Source organism: Thalassophryne amazonica, chromosome 3 (genome assembly GCF_902500255.1).
Source record: "Thalassophryne amazonica chromosome 3, fThaAma1.1, whole genome shotgun sequence".
NCBI lineage: Eukaryota > Metazoa > Chordata > Actinopteri > Batrachoidiformes > Batrachoididae > Thalassophryne > Thalassophryne amazonica.
Window position 1 is genome coordinate 90766690 of NC_047105.1, and position 21682 is coordinate 90788371.

At 41.2% G+C, this 21682-nt stretch overlaps 1 protein-coding gene across 2 annotated transcripts in view; it reads left to right on the forward strand.

Annotated features, from left to right (window-relative positions):
* LOC117507250 (RNA-binding protein Musashi homolog 1-like) overlaps nt 1-21682 on the forward strand; it is a 78060-nt gene that overhangs the window by 38317 nt on the left and 18061 nt on the right. For both annotated transcript variants that reach the window (XM_034167083.1, XM_034167082.1), the window contains exons 5-7: nt 1044-1085; nt 1504-1596; nt 20997-21045. In XM_034167083.1, the coding sequence (XP_034022974.1) occupies nt 1044-1085; nt 1504-1596; nt 20997-21045 (184 nt within the window). The remainder of the gene's footprint in view (nt 1-1043; nt 1086-1503; nt 1597-20996; nt 21046-21682) is intronic.

Sequence of the window (21682 nt, forward strand, 5' to 3'; positions counted from 1 at the left end):
TACATAAATGTATTATTGAGAATTTATAACTATTATAAACATGAATGAATGACTCAATTAATTTATTTGGATGACATAAATAAAGATAAAAAGAACCTTTATAGAACATGCTAGTATTATAAAACTTCATAACAAAGTTATAATTTTGAAACATCAGAAAATTCTGACTCTTGTCATAAGACTTTTTTTCTTGATGGTTCAAGTTTATTTTCAAAACAGCACAAATCTTTCCTGAGAATATTACTATTTCTTACAGTGTGATGATTATTGTACAACGGTGGCCTTAATCATTTACAGAATTGTGCACATCATTCTGATAAAGTGTGCTATAATTTGAATATTCTAATCAGTACTCCACAAATTCCTTAGGCATGTTTCAAGACAATCAAAGTAAAAATGCTGAAAAAAAAAAAACAAGTTCGTAAATAGTTCATGGAAATGAGTGCAAAACATTATTGCTTATGTGATTGTTTTTGCCTTTGAACTATTTTGGATGAACTGTCCCATAGTTTTACAGGAACATCTTATTTATCAGTTCAGTAGTCACTGATTTTTATCTGGTTTGTTGTTTTTATAGAATCCTGAATTGAGCTGTAAACCTACGAAGTAGTCGTAATATTTTAAACTGAAAAGGTCTGTTAGTTTATTACACTGTTTTCTTCAATAAATTCTGTACAGTTCTTTGTAGTTATTGAAAATGATTTTTGGAAATTTCAAATTTGATCTTTTACTGACATACCAGTAGAGATAAACACACACAAAAAACGTTACACAGAAACAGCAGGGTGCTTAAGAGTTATGCACATTACTGTATAATGTAATATAATGGTACATATAATACGTACTACAGCAGTGATTCTTTATAATTCTCACTGAGCCCTTCAACACAGGTGCGTGCAGTTCAAGGAGAAATGGAAAACATGCACTTCTTGCAGTCCCAAAAAAAGTAGGACTGAGGAACATCTGTGCTTTAATGTTTTGTTGTGCTCTCTACATTTTAACAGTTTTAACACCCTTTTTACCCTGTTTTCTTTCCCATACAGATTGACCCAAAAGTGGCGTTTCCCCGGCGGGCTCAGCCGAAGGTGAGAGTTCTGTGAAAGGGTCAATCACTCTGAGAAGTAGGGATGGTGTCACACGTCGCTTCTAATTACTCATTACTGGTTTGCTGAGATTAGAGTCAGTCACGTGATCAAAGAGGGGTAGCAATCCACTTGTCCAGTCTAACAGGATGACCTTGTACCCTGACCTCTCCACTCCGTGCTGAGATTCTGTTGCACACACAAATGTATGAATGCAAACACACATTACTCATGTGCACACACATGCACGCAGGCTTTAGACTGTATTGAATTAGGCTCAGACGATCTTTCACAAATGACTGAGATGAGACAAACACCAACACGCCTCTTTATCAGCGGTTTCTACCCCGTGCCTAATGTGATTAATGGCAAATCCTGCCTTTTTCTTCTTCTTCTTCTTCTTCTTCTCCTGTCTTACAAGCTGGTGACCAGGACAAAGAAGATCTTTGTTGGAGGACTGTCAGTCAATACCACTATCGAAGATGTGAAGCAATACTTCGACCAGTTTGGGAAGGTAACTGAGGAATGTGTAGCCGTCACACTTGCCGAAAAGCACAGACTTCTAAATTGTCTAAATGTGCACCTGTGCTAGATTACTTTCATCTGTTGGCGCCATACCTTTGAAATCTTTCAGCTTTCGCTGTCAATTTGTACACTGACAGAAAAAGCTCCTTGTTTTTTGTTCTCCTTTTCATTTGAATGGAGGTGGAACAAGAATGCGGAGGGAGCCTAATTTCAGAGGAGAACTCAGAAGAAAAAGGGCAGATGTGGAAAAGGGGCTTGAAAGAGCCAAAATAGAGGAAGAACACGCAGCGTGACTGCATCTGCTCCGCCACATTTATGTTGTCTGATAGTTTGTGATCAGCTTTGCTCTTTTATGACAGTACGTTAGTGTGCAGGGAGTTTTTTTTTCGGGGGGGCTTCTACATTAGAACTATGTCCGGCTCGGCTGTTTTGAATGAAATTTGGTGAAAGGCAAACACATGCTGTGGAGACAGATGAGTGGCCGGGGCGAGGGAGGAAGAAAAAAGCAGTGAGAGGAGGGGATGAGAAGAGGGAGATGGTGGGGGGGCTGAAAGGGAAGAACATCCCCCCCATAGAGAAGGAGGGAGGGGGACCTCAGAAGGGTTGAAGGGCAGAGAAAAAGAGGAATGTGGAGATAGTGTGGAAGAAAAGTGACCATGGAAAGGGAAAAAAATGGCGTGATGATAGTTCTGCACCAAAGTATCCCTCCTGAACCTAACATCCAGTTACATTTCAGCTCAGCACACGCTCGAGTGTTTGAAAAGAGTTCAGACTCTTCTGCATGAACTAATCAAATGCAACAGCTGCTGCTGTACGAGTCACCCCCCCCACCCCCAGCACCAAAATCACGACAGCTCCCCTCCCGTCTCGCTTGTTGCCGTGGTGACCTGCTTTTGCCCATTGTCCCGCACTAATCCAGTGTTTTTTTGTTTCCCCTAAAAAAATCTGTGAGAAGTGTGTATTTATTTGCATGAATGGGAGCGGGATGTGTGTGTGTGTGAAATCGCGAGGGGGTCGAGGTCGCATACATTTGCACAGACGCAGACAGTAAGGCAGACAGTGATCCAGTTGTGTCTGGTTCTGCTGTCGGTGAGCAGAGTCTGAAAATGAACATCGCTTCAGGATGTAGGCCTAATGGGTTGGAAGAAATTAACAGCACGAACCCCCTTCTGTCTCCACTCTGCTTGTGTTTTCTCTCAGTAGGCCTCTGACTCATATTGAGGGTTTATTATTGCCATATTTCAGGTGTGTAAACCTCAATGATGTTTTCTAATTTGGGATGGTGCGCCCCGGTTGACCTGCTTCACATACAAGTCCGTCGTGGCGTTTGCCGTGCTCGGTGACATGTCATCTTCACCGTGTGTTGTTTTGTAAAATTACTGTTTGCAGCACTGTACCGAATCAGTTCGCTATGGTGATTACAGACACTTGTGTCTAAGACAACACTCCCCCTGCTGGATGAGGGAACATTTGGACTGTTTGGACACGTGAGACCGCGGCTGGATCACGGAGCGCACCAGTCCCACAGAGCCTTTCCTGCTGAGTAGGAGCTATTCCTTGTTTATTATCTGAGCCTGGTTATAAGGCGTAGGTTCAGATGGAGTAGGACTCAGTGTCGTGTTTATTTATACATCATGGCTCCACCCCACAAGGAAAACACTCTGTGCATTTTCTGCAGTGCTTTGATACATGCTGGAGTTTAGTTGTCTGAAATACAACCCCTGGCAAAAATTATGGAATCACCGGCCTCGGAGGATGTTCATTCAGTTGTTTAATTTTGTAGAAAAAAAGCAGATCAGACATGACACAAAACTAAAGTGATTTCAAATGGCAACTTTCTGGCTTTAAGAAACACTATAAGAAATCAAGAAAAAAAATTGTGGCAGTCAGTAACGGTTACTTTTTTAGACCAAGCAGAGGGAAAAAAAATATGGACTCACTCAATTCTGAGGAATAAATTATGGAATCACCCTGTAAATTTTCATCCCCAAAACTAACACCTGCATCAAATCAGATCTGCTCGTTAGTCTGAATCTAAAAAGGAGTGATCACACCTTGGAGAGCTGTTGCACCAAGTGGACTGACATGAATCATGGCTCCAAGGAAGACCAAGGAAGACATCAAAGCGTCAAGACAGAAAACTTAAATCAGTATGTCTCAAAAATCGAAAATGCACAACAAAACAAATGAGGAACGAATGGGAGGAAACTGGAGTCAACGTCTGTGACTGAACTGTAAGAAACTACCTAAAGGAAATGGGATTTACATACAGAAAAGCTAAATGAAAGCCATCATTAACACCTAAACAGACAAAAACAAGGTTACAATGGGCTAAGGAAAAGCAATCGTGGACTGTGGATGACTGCATGAGAGTCATATTCAGTGATGAATCTCAAATCTGCATTGGGCAAGGTGATGATGCTGGAACTTTTTTTTTAGTGCCTTTCCAATGAGATTTATAAAGATGACTGCCTGAAGAGAACATGTAAATTTCCACAGTCATTGATGATATGGGGCTGCATGTCAGGTAAAGGCACTAGGGAGATGGCTGTCATTACATCATTAATAAATGCACAAGTTTACATTGATATTTTGGACACTTTTCTTATCCCATCAATTGAAAGGATGTTTGGGGATGATGAAATCATTTTTCAAGATGATAATGCATCTTGCCATAGAGCAAAAACTGTGAAAACATTCCTTGCAAAATAGGGTCAATGTCATGGCCTGCAAATAGTCCGGATCTTAATCCAATTGAAAATCTTTGGTGTAAGTTGAAGAAAATGGTCCATGACAAGGCTCCAACCTGCAAAGCTGATCTGGCAACAGCAATCAGAGAAAGTTGGAGCCAGATTGATGAAGAGTACTGTTTGTCACTCATTAAGTCCATGCCTCAGAGACTGCAAGCTGTTATAAAGGCCTGAGGTGGTGCAACAAAATACTAGTGATGTGTTGGAGCGTTCTTTTGTTTTTCATGATTCCATAATTTTTTCCTCAGAATTGAGTGATTCCATATTTTTTTCCCTTTGCTTGGTCTAAAAAAGTAACCGTTACTGACTGCCACAATTTTTTTTTCCTGATTTCTTATAGTGTTTCTTAAAGCCAGAAAGTTGCCATTTGAAATGACTTGAGTTTTGTGTCATGTCTGTAATCTGCTTTTTTTCTACAAAATTAAACAACTGAATAAACATCCTCCATGGTCGGTGATTCCATAATTTTTGCCAGGGGTTGTATACTTGTAAGAGCACACCTACATAAACGAACGAATGCTGACTGAAAAGGCTGCTCAGGTGTTCTGGACCAAGCTGTGTTTTTTCCTGTGTGCTTTCACAGCTGAGCAAATCTGAACCCCCATTGTTTAATTTCTGAGGGACAGCAAGGTGTCAGAGCGTGGTTGGGTTTATTGATCGTACATGAGAAAATAAAAATATTGAATCATTTTATCAGGGTCAAAGGTCAAATCAGGTGTTTTGGGTGGAGATAGTTTGGCGGGCGATTTACTAAGGCTAATTTGATTAAATAGCCTTCAACTTTAAACCAGAATGGAAATGACAACTGGGAAGACTTAGGAAAAGGTGGAGGCATAAAACTCAGGAAATAATCACAAAATGTAGAATTGGCAGAATTGACAGACTGGAGGTAGAGGGGGATTTCCTGGACCACGAAGAATGGAGGAAAAGATGCTCTCTGCTGACAGGCCAAATAGTCTTAACAGGGAAAGATGTAAGTTACAAAGATAATTGTGCAATTGATAGTGGATGTGACATATGTAAATAAGGATTTTGCTCATTAATGGCCATCAGTGCAAAATCAAATTCAACGACCCACTTGCAGGTACACACCTTGTGCTTCCTTGCACGCAAACCTTACCTCATAACTGAGCATGTTTATGTGCCAGCAATTAAAAAACAAACAAAAAATGTCTAATTTCATACATGTAAACATGATGTACCATCACAGGCAAGTGGTTGGTGGGCATGCACTGAGATCAGAAGGTTCCCAGTTCAAGTCCACCAGTGTCCATTCTGCGTGTAATGTGGAAGGGCATCATGCAGTGCACAACTTATGCCATATTAGCATGCACATCCATATAGGAAAAGGGAGAAGCCAAAATAATTTATTAATTATTCTTCCAATAAAGGCAGCACGGTGGATTAGTGGTTTGCACTGTTGCAGCAAGAAGCAAGAAGGTCATGGGTTCGATTCTCACCTGTGGCCTTTCTGTGTGGAATTTGCATGTTCTGCGTGTGTTTGCGTGGGTTCTCTCCTCCCACATCCAAAGACACGCAGGTTAGGTGGATTGGAAACTTTAAGTTGTCCACAGGTGTACGTGGGGATGTGAATGTGTTTGTTTTTCTAAATGTGGCCCTGCGACAGACTGTCGTCCTGTCCTGGGTGTACCCTGCCTCACGGTCTATAGCTGCTGGGCTAGGCTCCAGCCCCCTGCGACCCTTAATTGGTTTAAGTGGTTGAAGATGAGTGAGTGTTCCAATAATTGGTTTATTTAAGAAAACTGGTGAATAAATGTGCTGTGCTCTGCCGGTGCAACGCACAACTGTCTGTGTACTCACAGATTCCGAGATGTGTTTATTTATGTGACATCAGTGACAGTAGGGATCTATAATGGGTTATTGAAGTACTGGTATAAGACATTTGATTCAAGTACCAGTATTCCCGTTCCTATATTTTCCAGGCTGTCAATGCTGGATGTCACAAGCTATTAGTCCACTGTTTTGGGCTTTGAAAGAGTTTTCAAAAAAATCAGAGGTATGCAATGAACAACAGCAGCACACCTGCTATGAATTTTACAAACATATTTACGCTTTTTTCCTTTAATATACATACATCTGTGTGCCTCATCTGACTGTTAGCACGGAGCAGATGCAGCAGCTAAAAACAGCAGCAGAGAGGTTACAAAACTTAATGCTTTGCTGTCTTTCAAATATGCACCAAAACGCTTTCTCGGGATGCACGTGGCAAAAGCACAGACAAGACCTTTTTACCGAGTTATGTTTTCCAAATAAATACATGAGTTCTCCAGTCTTCCTGCTTAGACTGTGCTGTGAGGCAACAGTGCTAACCACTAAGCCACTGTGCTGTCCTACTGCTACTACTAATAACAGTTTATCTATTAACTATTGCAACTAAAATGTTTAATAAGTATTACTCTGTACCTACATTTGACTACAATTTTGCATTAAGTGGGATTGATGAGCCATACAAAAATATGTTTACTTAATTTAACTTTTCTGCATTACTAAAGTGGGCTGTAAAGCAATGGCTTTATTTTTTTTTATTTTTTTTTTAAAGCATTGTCTAAGCGAGGGCATAACTGGGTCTGTTTGGGGTCCGAAATTTAAAATCAGGTCAGTTAGGGTGAGGGAAGCCACAAATATGGAAATGATTAAGGGTCTTGGGGTTACTAATCTTATCAAACAAACATAGGTTTTGTCAATTTGGGATAGTGTAAAGGCAAAGAAAAGGTGAAAATGTGCAAAAGTACATACTAATACAACACATATTAAGCGGTATAGCTGAAGTATTAAAAAGCTAGGTTGCCCACTAACGCCACACATTACAATTTATGCATGCATTTAAATAAAATTCTTATAAGCAGTATTAAGCATATAAATGTTTTGATATTGTGATACGTATCAAGTATTGGATGTCCAGCGATATGTATTGTATCGTACTGAGTTTTGAGAAATGATATAGACCCCAAGTGACAGCAATCATGAGTAACACCAAAATCTACTGTCGCCCACGTGTTACACATGGAGAGATTTATTTTTTAAAGAAAAAGCACAAAGAATCTGTTAATTCTTTAAATATGCTCCAGTATTACATTTAATGATTTTTATGTTGTTTTTTTATTATTCTGTATGTGAGGAGGTGGAGCCTCTGTGCTGCCAGAACAGCAGCTTATCAAATGCAATAAGTTAATGCCAAGGTTTCAAACGAGTACAATACAGATGCTATCAGCACCTGCTGAATTGCCTTTTAACCTTGATGAATCGTGTTACATGTGTAAATGTAACCTTTTTGCATGTTCCCTTCCACAAATTTGTGCACTAAGGTGGACAAACGTCAAATTCCATGAAGGAAAATGCACTAAATAGTGCAGCAAATAACTGAAACAATACTTCACATGGTGATACAAGCACCAAATCCAGCACAAACTCTCCTTAGACATTGCTCTTTTGAAAAAAAAAAATGATGGGCCACTTGAATTTTTAATAGCGGCCATGTAGGGGTCAATTGAAGAATTACACAGGGGTTCAAATATAAAAATGCTCCAATCATATTGAAAACTATACCACATTATTTGTCTGATCATAAAGATTCCAAAAAGTTATATTTTGGATTATCTATGACTGAATTTTATGGAGTTATGGGGTAAAAACCTGAAGAATGGTGATAAAAGGTCAATTTCAGTTTGTACAGGGGTCAAAAGTTAAAGTTGCTCCAATTTTAGTAAAAAAATGGTCCAAATTGTTGATTGAGATACTTGGATTAATAAATGTAATAGTTTTGACTGTGTTGAATGCTTGGTCTCTAAAGTAAAGGTCAAATAATGTTGATGTCCACTGAATTCTATGACATGTGACATATGTTACCCTGTAACGTGATAACTAAGCATGATACATGGTGCAAACTATTCCATTTTGAAACCCTATTAACTCGACCAATAATTTGCATCGCCTTTGAAGAAAATTGGAGCAACTCTAACTTTTGACCCCTGTACAAACTGAAACTGAACTTTGTCACCATTCTTGTTGTTTTTACCCCATAACTCCATAGAATTCAGTCATAGATAGTCCAAACTATACCTTTTTGGAATCTTTACAATCAGACAAATAATGTGGTGTAATTTTCAATATGACTGGAGCATTTTTAGATTTTGACCCCTATGTAATTCTTCAATTGACCTCTACGTGGCCGCCTATTGAAAATTAAAGTGGCCCATCGGTTATTTTCAAAAGAGCAAATTATAAGGTGTACTTTTGTCAAATTTGGTGCTTCTATCACCATTTGAAGGATTCCTCTGTAAATATTCTGTTATGCTATTTTGCATATTTGAAAGACGCATTCATCAGTGCACTCTGTTACTAAATTAGCATGCAGGGTTTATTTGTATGTATTTATTTATTTATTGCAAATGCTATGGTGTTTGTGCATATTTTAACACATGCAACCTTTAGTAAATCAAACCCCAAGTGTCTTGTCCAAGGACACAGTCAGGTAACATAACTAGAAGCAAACCCAGGACTATATACTGGAACCCAAACTCCTTATCCTACTGATCTGTCTGTTCATACAGAAATGATGTTTAATTCTATCATATTTAAAAGGATTTGAGAAGAAAAAAAGGAGCTGAGAAAAAAGTAGATTTCGGCTGTGAAAAATGACCCATCTGATCTTTTTGTGTCAACACTATTTGTCAGAGTAAAAGTTGGGCTGAGTTGAATTTGTTGTGTTCCAACAGTTCCAGCGTTCATGTAGTACAAAAATAGCACATTTCCATATAATTTTACAGAGGTTTTTGCAGCACAACCAACAACAACACATTCATGATGAACAATTAACATGCTAATTTTGTCAGCTAGAATTGAAAATATCATTCAAAGATGTTGCAGGACTTTCACCAAAAAACTATAAAACTAATAATAATAAAAAACAAAATGTAAGCAGTCAAATAAAGATAATAATCACACTGTGTCTATAGGACAAAGTTGTGTGTACAAGGGCATAAATAAATAAATAAATGGCCAGAGGCCCACTTAAGGTATTTGCCTGTCCCAACAGCTCATTTGTGGCATTACCCTGCAGTTTTGGCTTTACAATAATGAGGCCTAGGAAATTAGCACATTTTCCACTAAACTAAAGTGTTCAACCTTTGTCTAATCCTTCCATGTTCTTGCAAAGGTTCATCAGTGGTAAAAATGCTACATATCGCAAAAAAATATAAAAACAGAAATTAAAATATATATCACTTAGAAAAATCTCATGAGCACATCATAGAATACCCAAAGTCAAGAAGAACTCAGTTTCTGCATAATTTCCCCCAGCTGCATGGGTGCAAACAATGGATCTCGTATCAGCAGAATTTAATGTGTATTTTATTGGCAGAGTACCTCCAGTCATTACTGGCAGATCTCAGGGATTTTTATTCTTGAATATTTAAGCCTTGGCACCCCTGCTGAGTCAAATTGGGCAGCCCTGATTTACAGTTTCATGCGCTGTACAGCAGCTTGTGAAATCTGTTCATCCATCACCAAAAACAATAACACAGTTCACATTAAAGAACTGCAAAATTTCTTCCATTTTATTTATAAAATTTATACCTCACTTACTTCTGCCTTGATGCAAAAAATAATGACTTCAGCAATGCAGCCTTCATGTACACGCAATGATATGGAGTGAGCCTTACTGGGAAGACAGGGAATCTGCTGTGTTTTTCAACAACACCTTTATCAATTGTGAGGGAGCATTTCAGCATTTCATGAGAATTGACATCTGCAGTACAAAATATATTCTAGGACGGTGGGAGAGGGTGTGTGGGGGTAGGGGTCACTTGTTTATTGATTCGGGGTGGGTCCTAACGTTATATCAACATGCGTCAAAAGCTGTAGAGTCGATGCTAGATGCTGATGTCTGACACATTGTATTTACAGTCATGAGTTGGTCATTACTGGAATATTTTCTACTTATGTGGAATTTGTAAAAATTCTGACAATGAAACCAACAACACTCTCTACGAGAATTTAAAAACTTTTTTTTTAAGTGATCTTTTAATCCAGTTTTTGTGGCTTTCATGTCAAATGAAGAAAAATGCTATAAAGCCTAACATGTAAAGTTTACTTTTAAAGATTTGGGAAACTGGGAAAGGGAAACTGCCCTGTAAGTCCCTTTGGCTGCTCCCTTGTTTGCACTCTGGGTCGCCACAGCAAATCCAGAAGCCCTTCCTGACGCAACTCCACATTACATGGAGAAATGTGGCAGGGGTGGGATTTGAACTCGGAACCTTCTGCACTGAAACCAAGCGCATTAACCACTTGGCCCCTGCCCTACTTTTCCAAAATAAACTTTGAAATAAAACCAACATTAGCTGAACAATTGAATTTGTTGATGAAAGTTTTCAGTCATCCAGTGAATAGAATATCTAGAGTGTTTGAAGCACACTGGACCACCTCCCCCCCCCACCCCACCCACCCCCCCCACCCCCCTTGTGGGGACGCTGTAGTACGGAAGCCGTTGCCTGACAAACAGTACACGCAGCGACTAAGCAAGAAAATGTTTAAAAAAATGCTTTTTAAAAATCGAATCTTGGACATTTTGGATCGATTCAGAATCGTAATAAATAAGAATCGCTATTCGGATGTGAATCGTTTTTTTCTGACACCCCTACCTTGTATAATAGTGTTCCATATGACAAATACAAAATGCGTAAGTTACAGTCTGAAATTTATCAGTTAATATGTGCTAATAGTAATGTAGATGGTACATGTGCATATGGTGTTCATAGTATCACAGTATCTGACATTGTTGATGGTGTTAAAAAACTTAAATGTAATAACAGAGATGGTACCTCTTACCTTACAATGGATCATATTATTTATAGTTGTTGCAAATTGTATGTTGTACTCTCCATTTTGTATGAGGTCTGTGATAAAACTAACATACCTTTTTATTTTTTCAAAAACTATATGGATTTGAATCACGTGCGATTACATCAGACAACCTTGAACCCTTGTGCGCATGCGTGAGTTTTTTCACGCCTGTCGGTTACGTCATTCGCCTGTGGGCAGGCTTTGAGTGAGGAGTGGTCCACCCCTCCCGTCGGAATCTCTTTGTCTGAGAACTTCCTGAGAGACTGATGCTTTGTTGATCAAAATTTTTTCAAAAACTGTGAGGCAGATCGAAATGGACACCATTCGAGAAATTCAGCTGGTTTTCTGTGAAAATTCTAATGGCTGATGAGAGATTATGGACTGTTGCTGTCGCTTTAAGGACTGCCCACGGAGCGGGACGTCGCGATGCGCCCTGAGCCGCCGCTGTCTGCCTGTTTCGAGCTGAAAGCTTCCAAATTTAAGCCTCTGTTGACCCAGGACGTCGTGACAGAACAGAGAACTTTCAGAAGAGGTCGGGATCAGCAGTTTATCCGGACATTCCACTGTTAAAGGAGATTTTATTAATGAAAGATGTGCGGACGGGTCCACGCGTCGGCAGGCAGCCGGCGCGGTGCGGCGGCACAGGAAAAACACCTCCGTGTTGATAACCATTTGTAAAAACCAGGCGGCTTTTGATGGCTTTCAGTTGAGTGAGTATCTGAGAAACTGTTTAACAGCTGGACATGTTCCAACTTGTCCTTAAGGCTTCCAACGGAGGTGTTTTTCCTGTGGCGGCGCGCGGCGCCGGCTGCCTGCCAACGCGCGGACCCATCCGCACTTTCTTTCATTACAAAATCTCCTTTAACAGTGGAATGTCCGGATAAACTGCTGATCCCGACCTCTTCTGAAAGTTCTCTGTTCTCTCACGACGTCCTGGGTCAACAGAGGCTTAAATTTGGAAGCTTTCAGCTCGAAACAGGCAGACAGCAGCGGCTCAGGGCACGTCGCGACGTCCCGCTCCGTGGGCAGTCCTTAAAGCGACAGCAACAGTCCATAATCTCTCATCAGCCGTTAAAATTTTCACAGAAAACCAGCTGAATTTCTCGAATGGTATCCATTTCGATCTGCCTCACAGTTTTTGAAAAAAATTTGATCAACAAAGCGCCAGTCTCTCAGGAAGTTCTCAGACAAAGGGATTCCGACGGGAGGGGTGGACTGCTCCTCACTCAAAGCCTGCCCACAGGCGAATGACGTAACCGACAGGTGTGAAAAAACTCTCGCATGCCCACGAGGGTTCAAGCTTGTCTGATGTAATCGCACGTGATTCAAATCCATATAGTTTTTGAAAAAAATAAAAAGGTCCGATACTTTTCTAACAGACCTCGTATACTGCCATGATTAAGCATGGTTTTACACCTGATGGTATGTCAGATGGCACTATGGTACCCATCCCGAAGGGCGGTTAAATTTAACAGGGTCAGATAATTTTTGTGCCATTACTTTAACCAGTGTTATTTGTAAATTCCATCCATCCATTTTCTTCCGCTTTATCTGGAGTCGGGTCGCGGGGGCAGCAGCTCAAGCAAAGCTGCCCAGACCTCCCGATCCACACACACCTCCCCCAGCTCCTCCGGGGGAACCCCAAGGCGTTCCCAAGCCAGCCGAGAGATGTAGTCCCTCCAGCGAGTCCTGGGTCTTCCCTGGGGCCTCCTCCCAATGGGACGTGCCCAGAACACCTCTCCGAGGCGTCCAGGGGGCATCCGGAAAAGATGTGCGAGCCACCTCAACTGACTCCTTTCGATGTGGAGGAGCAGCGGCTCGACTCTGAGCTCCTCACCCTATCTCTAAGGGAGCGCCCAGCCACCCTGCGGAGGAAACTCATCTCGGCCGCTTGTACTCGCTATCTCGTTCTTTCGGTCATGAGCCAAATCTCATGACCATAGGTGAGGATCGGAACGTAGACCGATCGGTAAATCGAGAGCTTTGCCGCCCTACTGAGCTCTCTCTTCACCACGACGGTCCGATACAGCGACTGCATCACTGCAGATGCTGCACCGATCCGTCTATCAATCTCACGCTCCATCCGTCCCTCACTCGTGAACAAGACTCCGAGATACTTAAACTCCTCCACTTGAGGCAAGGACACTCCACTGACCTGAAGAGGGCAAAGCACCTTTTTCCAGTCGAGAACCATGGCCTCGGATTTGGAGGTGCTGATTTTCATTCCGGACACTTCACACTCGGCTGCAAACTGCCCCAGTGCATGGTGAAGGTCCTGATTTGACGAAGCCAACAGAACCACATCGTCCGCAAAGAGCAGAGACGAGATTCTGTAGTTCCCAAACCAGACCCCCTCTACACCCTGGCTGCGCCTAGAAATTCTGTCCATAAAAATAATGAACAGAACCGGTGATAAAGGGCAGCCCTGGCAGAGGCCAACGTGCACTGGAAACAGGTTTGACTTACTACCGGTAATGTGAACCAAGCTCCTGCTGCGGTCGTATAGGGACCGGATAGCCCTTAGCAAAGGACCCCGGACCCCAGGGGGTGCCCCGAGGGACACGGTCGAACGCCTTCTCCAGATCCACAAAACACATGTGGACTGGTTGGGTAAACTCCCATGAACCCTCGAGCACCCGATGGAGCGTGTAGAGCTGGTCCAGTGTGCCGCAACCAGGACGAAAACCACACTGCTCCTCCTGAATCCGAGGTTTGACCATCGGTTGAATTCTCCTCTCCAGTACTCTGGAATAGACCTTACCGGGGAGGCTGAGGAGTGTGATCCCCCTATAGTTGGAACACACCCTCTGGTCCCCCTTCTTAAACAGAGGGACCACCACCCCGGTCTGCCAATCCAGAGGCACTGTCCCCGATCGTCACGCGATGTTGCAGAGGCGTGTCAGCCAAGACAGTCCCACAACATCCAGAGACTTAAGGTACTCAGGACGGATTTCATCCACCCCAGGAGCCTTGCCACCGAGGAGCTTTCTAACCACCTCGGTGACTTCGGCCTGGGTAATGGATGAGTCCGCCTCTGAGTCCCCAGTCTCTGCTTCCTCTTCGGAAGACGTGACGATGGGATTGAGGAGATCCTCGAAGTACTCCTTCCACCGCCCGAATTTACAAACATATTTGTAAATTACTTCATGTTATTATCCTTTTAAAGGAAAGCACTAAATTATGTGCGAGTAATTTGCAATTTGGGTATAAGGATGGTTTGTCAACTGGTATGTGAACGGCAGTGGTTGTTGACAGTGGTGGGCACAGTTAGCCAAAAAGTTAGCTTTGATTACAGTTAATCCACTAACTGAAAAGTTAACTTTTATAAAGCTAAAATGATAAACCCCTAAAAATTTTAGTGGAAATTTCAGATAAAAGCTAAAGCTAGCTGATAACTTTCAGTATTGACTTCAGGACACTAGCAGCTACTGACACAACAACGACTCAGCGCTTCTGTGTCAGATCAGCCTTCTCTGAGCAAAAGAGACCTGGTGACCAGAGAGAAAGGAAATAGAAGAGCAAAAGGAAGAGGGAGGGAAAAATAAAGACAATTTCTCTTCACACCATACAGACTCACCGGCATATCACCCAAGTCATGCACAGGCAGACAGTTTTGACTTATTGTTTAAATTTTAAACTAACTAATTCCAGACGTTATTTAAATTAACGTCACATCTGTCGTTTTATAAAGTAAATATGTCATTTTTTTCATTTGTAAAAAAAAGGCCAACTATTTATATAATATTACAATATATTATTATAATATTTAGAAATATAGATTTATTTGTAAAACCCACAACACAGTAAGCTGAGTGTTATACCAACCAACCACTCGTCAGGAAACTAATTTACACATAATGCATTGTGGCATGTGTGTCTAAACACTAAAACCTTCAAAAATGATTGCATTACTTTAAAACTAAAACATAGCTGATATTTTCACTTTATAAAATGACAGACATGTCGCTAATTTAAATAACTTGTAAGGAATTAGTTTGATTAAAATTTTAGCCATAAGTCTGTCTGTGCATGACTTGGGTGATATGCCGGCAAGTCTGTATGGTGTGAAGAGAAATTGTCTTTTTTCTTCTTCTTCTTTCTTTCTGTCTGGTAGTCAGTTATCCTGTGCCTGCAGAAGATAGAGATGTACCTCTCATAGCTGTCTGTCTGCTACAAAACATGAAACAGGCAGTCACTAAAATATTTGATTTCAGACTTCACAAATATTTTTAACTGTTAAGCTTTATTCACTATACCCGCAAAAATATGTTAGTGGTCTAAAAATGATCAGACCTAAATTTATCGAAAGGTAATTGGTCTGCTGATGGTTTTCAGAGTTATCTGAAAAGCTAAGCCAGTAATGAGAACATTAGCTTCGATAATTAGCGGTTAGCGAAAGTGTGCCCACCACTGGTTGTTGAAACATTTTCATATTATGCTAACAATGGTTCCCATGTGTATGATCTTATGTTAGATGCAAATAAAGCATTTGACAGGACCATTTACTGTCATTTATTTACAGTGTTAACAGATAAAGGTTTATGTCCCATATATTGTAGGTTTCTTTAAATATGTACCTCAGTCAAAAACTGATGGTTATATGAGAGAATATACATTCCCCTTATTTTTCAATTTCTAATGGGGTTAAACAATGGGGTGGGGTCATGTCCCTTATATTATTTTTTGTGTATGTTGATGGGTTGATGGACAAGTTGCCAAATCTGGGTGTTGGCTGTCATATGGGTAGTGTCTATGCTGGTGAATTTAGTTATGCAGATGATATCAAACTACTGGCACTTAGTGTCAGTGCATTAGAATGTATGATTACTGTTTGAAGAGTATGCTAAAAAATTTGACATTTTGTTTAATGGCAAAAAGAGCGAGCTTATTACAAGTGTACTAGGGCTAGACCATCGGATCCTGTTATTTTTGTAAACAATGTTTGAGTACCTCGAATTGATAAAGTTACTCACTTGGGTCATAAACTTCATGAAGACATTTTTAATTTAACTGAGCAAATGTGTGGCAGATTTTAATCGTCAGTGTAATATGTTTTTTGCTGATTTTAAAAATGCTGACTCCATCATCAGGAATGAGTTGTTTCATAGGTATTGTACTTCATTTTATGGTGGCCAAATTCTTCTTTTGTGCTCTAATGAAATTGAAACCATTTATTGTGCTTGGAGAAAGGCCATACGTAAAGTCTGGCATGTGCCATATACCACGCATTTCGCCGTACTTTGCAAACTGTATGAGTACTGACCTTCATTTTGCTAAGCGTTGTATAAAATTTGTTGATAAGCTGTGTAATAGTGATAATAATGTTGTAAGTACAATTAGCAATATGGACCTTTTAGGCTCCCATTACGTAATTGGTCCTAAGAGGAGATACCTATTTGTATAAATTTCAGTGTGATATTAGTAATGTTTGTGCCTCTTGGCAGCATTACTTTGATGAAGAGGTATTCAGACTTACACAACAAATTATAGAACTTTGTGCATTGACAAATAATTGAGGTAAATTTTCTCAGCAAGTAAGAATGTATGGTCGTAATTACACACCTGTGTACAGGGTAAAGGTCTGGTGCTTTTTTTCTTTAAGTTATTTCTTTTTCTGTGTTTTATTCTGTTTTGTTGTGCAACTTTGTTTTTAAAAGTTTGTGAATAAAGGAAATACATACTATGGTAATGTTTCACTTTCTGACAAGCTGTTTCTGTACAGCCTATATAAACTTGTATTTTGCTAATAACTCACACCACCATTGTGATTGTAGAACCAGCAGTTGTTGAGATATGGCATAATGTCCATGAAGGCTCTCCTAGGTGGAAGGATGAATAGGCGGAATACAAACAAGTATGTGCGAAATGTTTTTTAACGTTCATCCTTTAAAAAAAAAAAAAAAAATTGTCCTTCAGTTAATTTTGAATTAGTTGCAGGGTGTGCAGATACCATTTTGGCTCATACAGTAAATTACATTTCATCCCGAGTATGGCCCCCTTATCAAGGATTTCATTCTGTCTTTTGCTGTTGTTAAACTCGGGGGAATTCACATAATTTAAATGTCCACTTGACCGTCTACTATGGAAAAAAGAGAGTATAGGTCAGAAAAAACAAGCAGTTCAAAGAGTGGATAAGATGAGAAATACAACACGGTCAGGACAGACGGGAAAAGTTGGGAGTCCACTCACCCATGTGAGCTGGCGATTAGGAGGCTTGACTGAACACTTTGTCTGCTGTCCTGTTTAGAGGGATGGCAAGAGAGGGAGAGAGGGAGGGATGAGAGGGGAGATGTGAGGAGACAGCAGGGAAAACATGTGAATGCCACCTTTCATAATGCTACAAAAAAAAGTGTAACGGTCCTTTTTGTAGATAAAATCTGCATGCTCAAAGCTGGACGTGCTCAAAGCTGCAGATGATCACAGCTGACCACCGTCTCAGTACATCTGAGGGTGTTGTAACTTCACGAGAATATGACCTTAACTTTTCTCCACATGCATGCTGAGTAGTTAGCGACTGTGCCGCTGCTAAACCAATCTCAGACCCCCACAGCTATCCAATCGGATTGTCTTACAGCACCCTGGGCAGCGGACATTGGAGAGTGTCTTGGTTTTGGCAATAACAAGCCGCTGGTGTGCGACCACAGCACAAGCGCACACACGTGAAAGAATACGGGTCAGCACACCATTGTATCGTCATGGAAGACAATTAGGCTAACCCCATTAACCTAGAATGAAAAGTGCCACGGAGTGGCTATGCTAAGCGTCAGGATAAATGTTGCTAATGCTAGCGTGGCTAGCTGTGTATGTAACACGAGTCTTGTGATAACATGTTGGCTCGTAGCTGTCTGCTTACTGCTGCCTCGACTGTGTCATTGACTTTGGAAGACTGGAAGAATGGAAAGCATGAGGGAATGAAAGGGGGGGGGGACTGAATGAAGGACATAAAGAGGAGGAAGGTGCTCGTCCTTAATATGCTTAATATCAGGGTGAACACCATTTTCAAATTCATCATCACCACATTCAGAAAGGATTTGCAAAAAATTTTGTCCTGCCACTGTGGACGTTATGTCACCAAACTTTCATTTGTCCATCAAAACCAGCACATGACACATACAGTCACAGTCAAAGTTTTTGCTATCCCAGATTTTAAAGTTATTCATCTAAAAATCAGAATGTCTTGAGCAGTAAATGGAAATGAACCTTTTCATCACCACCCAGGAAAAAAAAAACAATACACACATCTTCAACCGCTTACTCCGATCAAGGGGGTGGTGGACAGCACCGGTCTGTCACAGGGCCACATATAGACAAACACATGCACACCCACATGCACATCTGGGGACGATTTAAAGTTTCCAATTCACCTAGCTTGCTTGTCTTTAAATGTGGGAGGAAGCCGGAGAGAACCCATGCAAACTCCACACAGAAAGGCCACAGGTGGGAATCGATCCATAACCTTCTTTCTGTGAGGCAAGAAGGTCTCTTCTCACCACACTAAGCCACTGTGCTGTCAAAATAATAATAAATAAAATGTACTCAGTTTTGTCTCATCCAAAGTAGCAGGTGTGAAACCAGCCCCGGACCACGTTCTGATGCCAGCGTGAAATCACTTTTTGGATGTTTCAGACTTTCACACCAGTTACAGGAAGTTGAGTTTGGTTTTCATCACCAATTAAACAATAGGAGAAGAAAAGAAATAGACAGTTTAATTAATTGAATCATACTACAGAGTTTTTGCATTTTTGATGCCATTAAAACAGGAAGCTCCTGCTCTAATGATTGCTTCAAATTTAAACCTTTTGTGAAGTTATAACTTAATTCCTTTCTGTGTTATCACCCAAATTGTTTACTTTTATCTGATTAAAACCAGGACATTTTCTACACCTAAATAGTCACTAATTTGATGTTCATTTGACACAATTGTATTGTGTTAGTGACAATCATTGATGTGCTATACTTGCTGCCAGCATGTGCGTGGCATTGAGTGGCCTTTAAAGAAGCAAGTCATCTGCTGCTTTAATAACTTTGTATTTGTTGTTGTTGTTTTTTTTTTATTTTATCATGGATTTGGAGTGTATGAATAATGCGGTGATTTCAAGGACATGTCACACAGAAGTGTGTGTGTGACATCCCATCCTGGAAAGTGTTGGAAACTGTGGTGTTGTGAGGTGTTTGTGGGGGATAGTGGCAAATTGGCTAGTGGGTGCTACATGTACATGCCTAATGGGTGAAAGGGCTAATGCCATTCCAGCAGTATTCAAAAGATCCTTTGAGGAGGTGGTCATGGACAGGATGTCTGCCTGGGTGGTTGCCATCCAGGACCCAAGGCAGTTGTGCAGTTTGTTGGATGCAGTGACACATGAAACCTGCTCATCCACCCGGACCTGACTTTAACCTAAATAAAGTCTTTCCTTATTTTTCATTCTCACTTCAGCATATCAGGCGTGACTTGCCCTGAAAAACGTGTGCACACATGATCTAACGTACGTGTGAGATCTCAGCGTATGTTTCACTTGCACATTCACCATGTGTGGGAAAAAGACTTATGTGTGGTTTTGTTGATGTATATGGCCCCCCGTGACCTGTACTGGCCTGATGAAGAAGTGCTTAATATGACCCCTTTAACTGCACACAGTTCAGACAGGGAGAGATGTGTTTTTCATTTGAGCTAAAGGTTAGAAATCGGATGACCTGGTCATCCAGAGGCCTTGACACTCATGTTACACTGGCTTGAGTTTCAGTGCTGCAGCCTCATGAAAATAGCCATGTAGTCATACGCCGTCTGTGAGCATGATACAGGATCGGACTGTGTTAACACATTTTTGTAAATGCAGCGAGATGTCGTAATATTCGTTTCCATCCCCAGAGCTGGTTTGGTCTCTCTGACATCAAACTTTTTTTTTTTTTCTGCAGTGATCGCAGCCTTGGCGTGTCCTCGTGCCGTCAGAGCTCGAGCTGAAGTTGCTAACTTTCATGCAAGTGAAGGACGAGTGAGGGAGGGAGGAGAGAGAGGGGGGAGCGATGGGAAGGGGGGGGAGGTGGAATATAAATAGGCCAGAGGAGTGAGTGCAGGGAGGAGAATAAAAGGGACCATGTTGACAAAGCCACCACTTCACTTTGTTCTCTGTCTTTCTCCTCTAAAATGTCCGTTAACAGATTTTAGTAACCGCCATCAAAACTTTATCATCTGTCTTCTTTTTATCACCCCATTATTCATCACTGTTTCCCTTTTTTTTTTCCTATCACATGCTTTCTATTCTCCTGCTCCTTTCTGTTCATTGAAAGGAGTTTTTTTTGTTGGGGGGGGGGGCAATCCCTCTAATTGAAATTCTTCACAGGGTCTCCATGGGAATAGTAAAGTTTGTGGTGAGGGAAAGAAAGACAGCGAGGGTGAAAGAATGAAAGGGGGGGAGCAGGACAAAGTTTTTGTGAAGCAAAAAGGAGAAAAAGAGACTTTCACCAAAAGAACGTGAATTTCCTCCAGCACCTTGCAAACGGGGAGCGCTCGCTCTTCTTCACGTTGATAGATTGTATCTCATTTTATTTCTACGCTGCTTTCCCCAATCCCCTCTTGCTCTCATTCTTTTTCTTTTCTCCTTTGTCACCTGTCACCCCCCCCCCCCCCCCCCCGCTGCCACCCCCCTCTTGCCTCTGCCCTCCCTCTCCATCTGTTTTCTCCTCTTACTCCACCGCTGAAGAGGGACAATGGCGCCCCGTGCTGCGTAGATGTGCGTGTTAAAATGTCGAAGCTCATCTATTCTCCGCTTTGTTCCTGCAGGTCGATGATGCCATGCTCATGTTTGACAAAACAACCAACAGACACAGAGGTATGTGCCGGAGCGCCACTGACACACACAGACGTGATGGTACTTTGTGGTGAAGCACTAACTAGGACACCTAGAACCGCGTCCTCCTAAATGAGAAAGTTAGTCACTTAAGGTTGGAGAGGTGAGATCACAGATCTCCTTCTGTCTTTGGCCCGCTCTTAATCTGACCGTGCGTCATTCGTCTCCATCCTCTCTCGGTGAGTTAGAAGTGCTCTGCACACGAAGCGACGGCGTTAAAGGTCAGCACGGTTAGTGGTCAGGATGCAGCTTAACAAGACAAGTAAGGAATGAGGGGGAAGCCACAGGTGATCAGGGTTAAAGGATTTGGGTGTAATCGCCCTAAGATCAGTTTTTTAGAAACTACAATACATCTCAACCCCAAAATATGACCAACAGCTGATTAAAAGATGAGGTGTGCGAGGCTCATCTCACACCATCATCTTCTTGGGCTGGAAGTCAAACTTTAACAAGGAGAGAGTGAAGGAGTGTGGCGGCATCTCTTCCATTTAGTATGCATTCTTTCTTACAAGAATAAATTCCCCAGAAAAATTAGTTCATATTCAGCGAGATATTGTTAGGGTTTTTTTTTTTGTTTGTTTTTCAAAGCTAGTGTTTTCTAAGTTGATCTCCCTTTTGT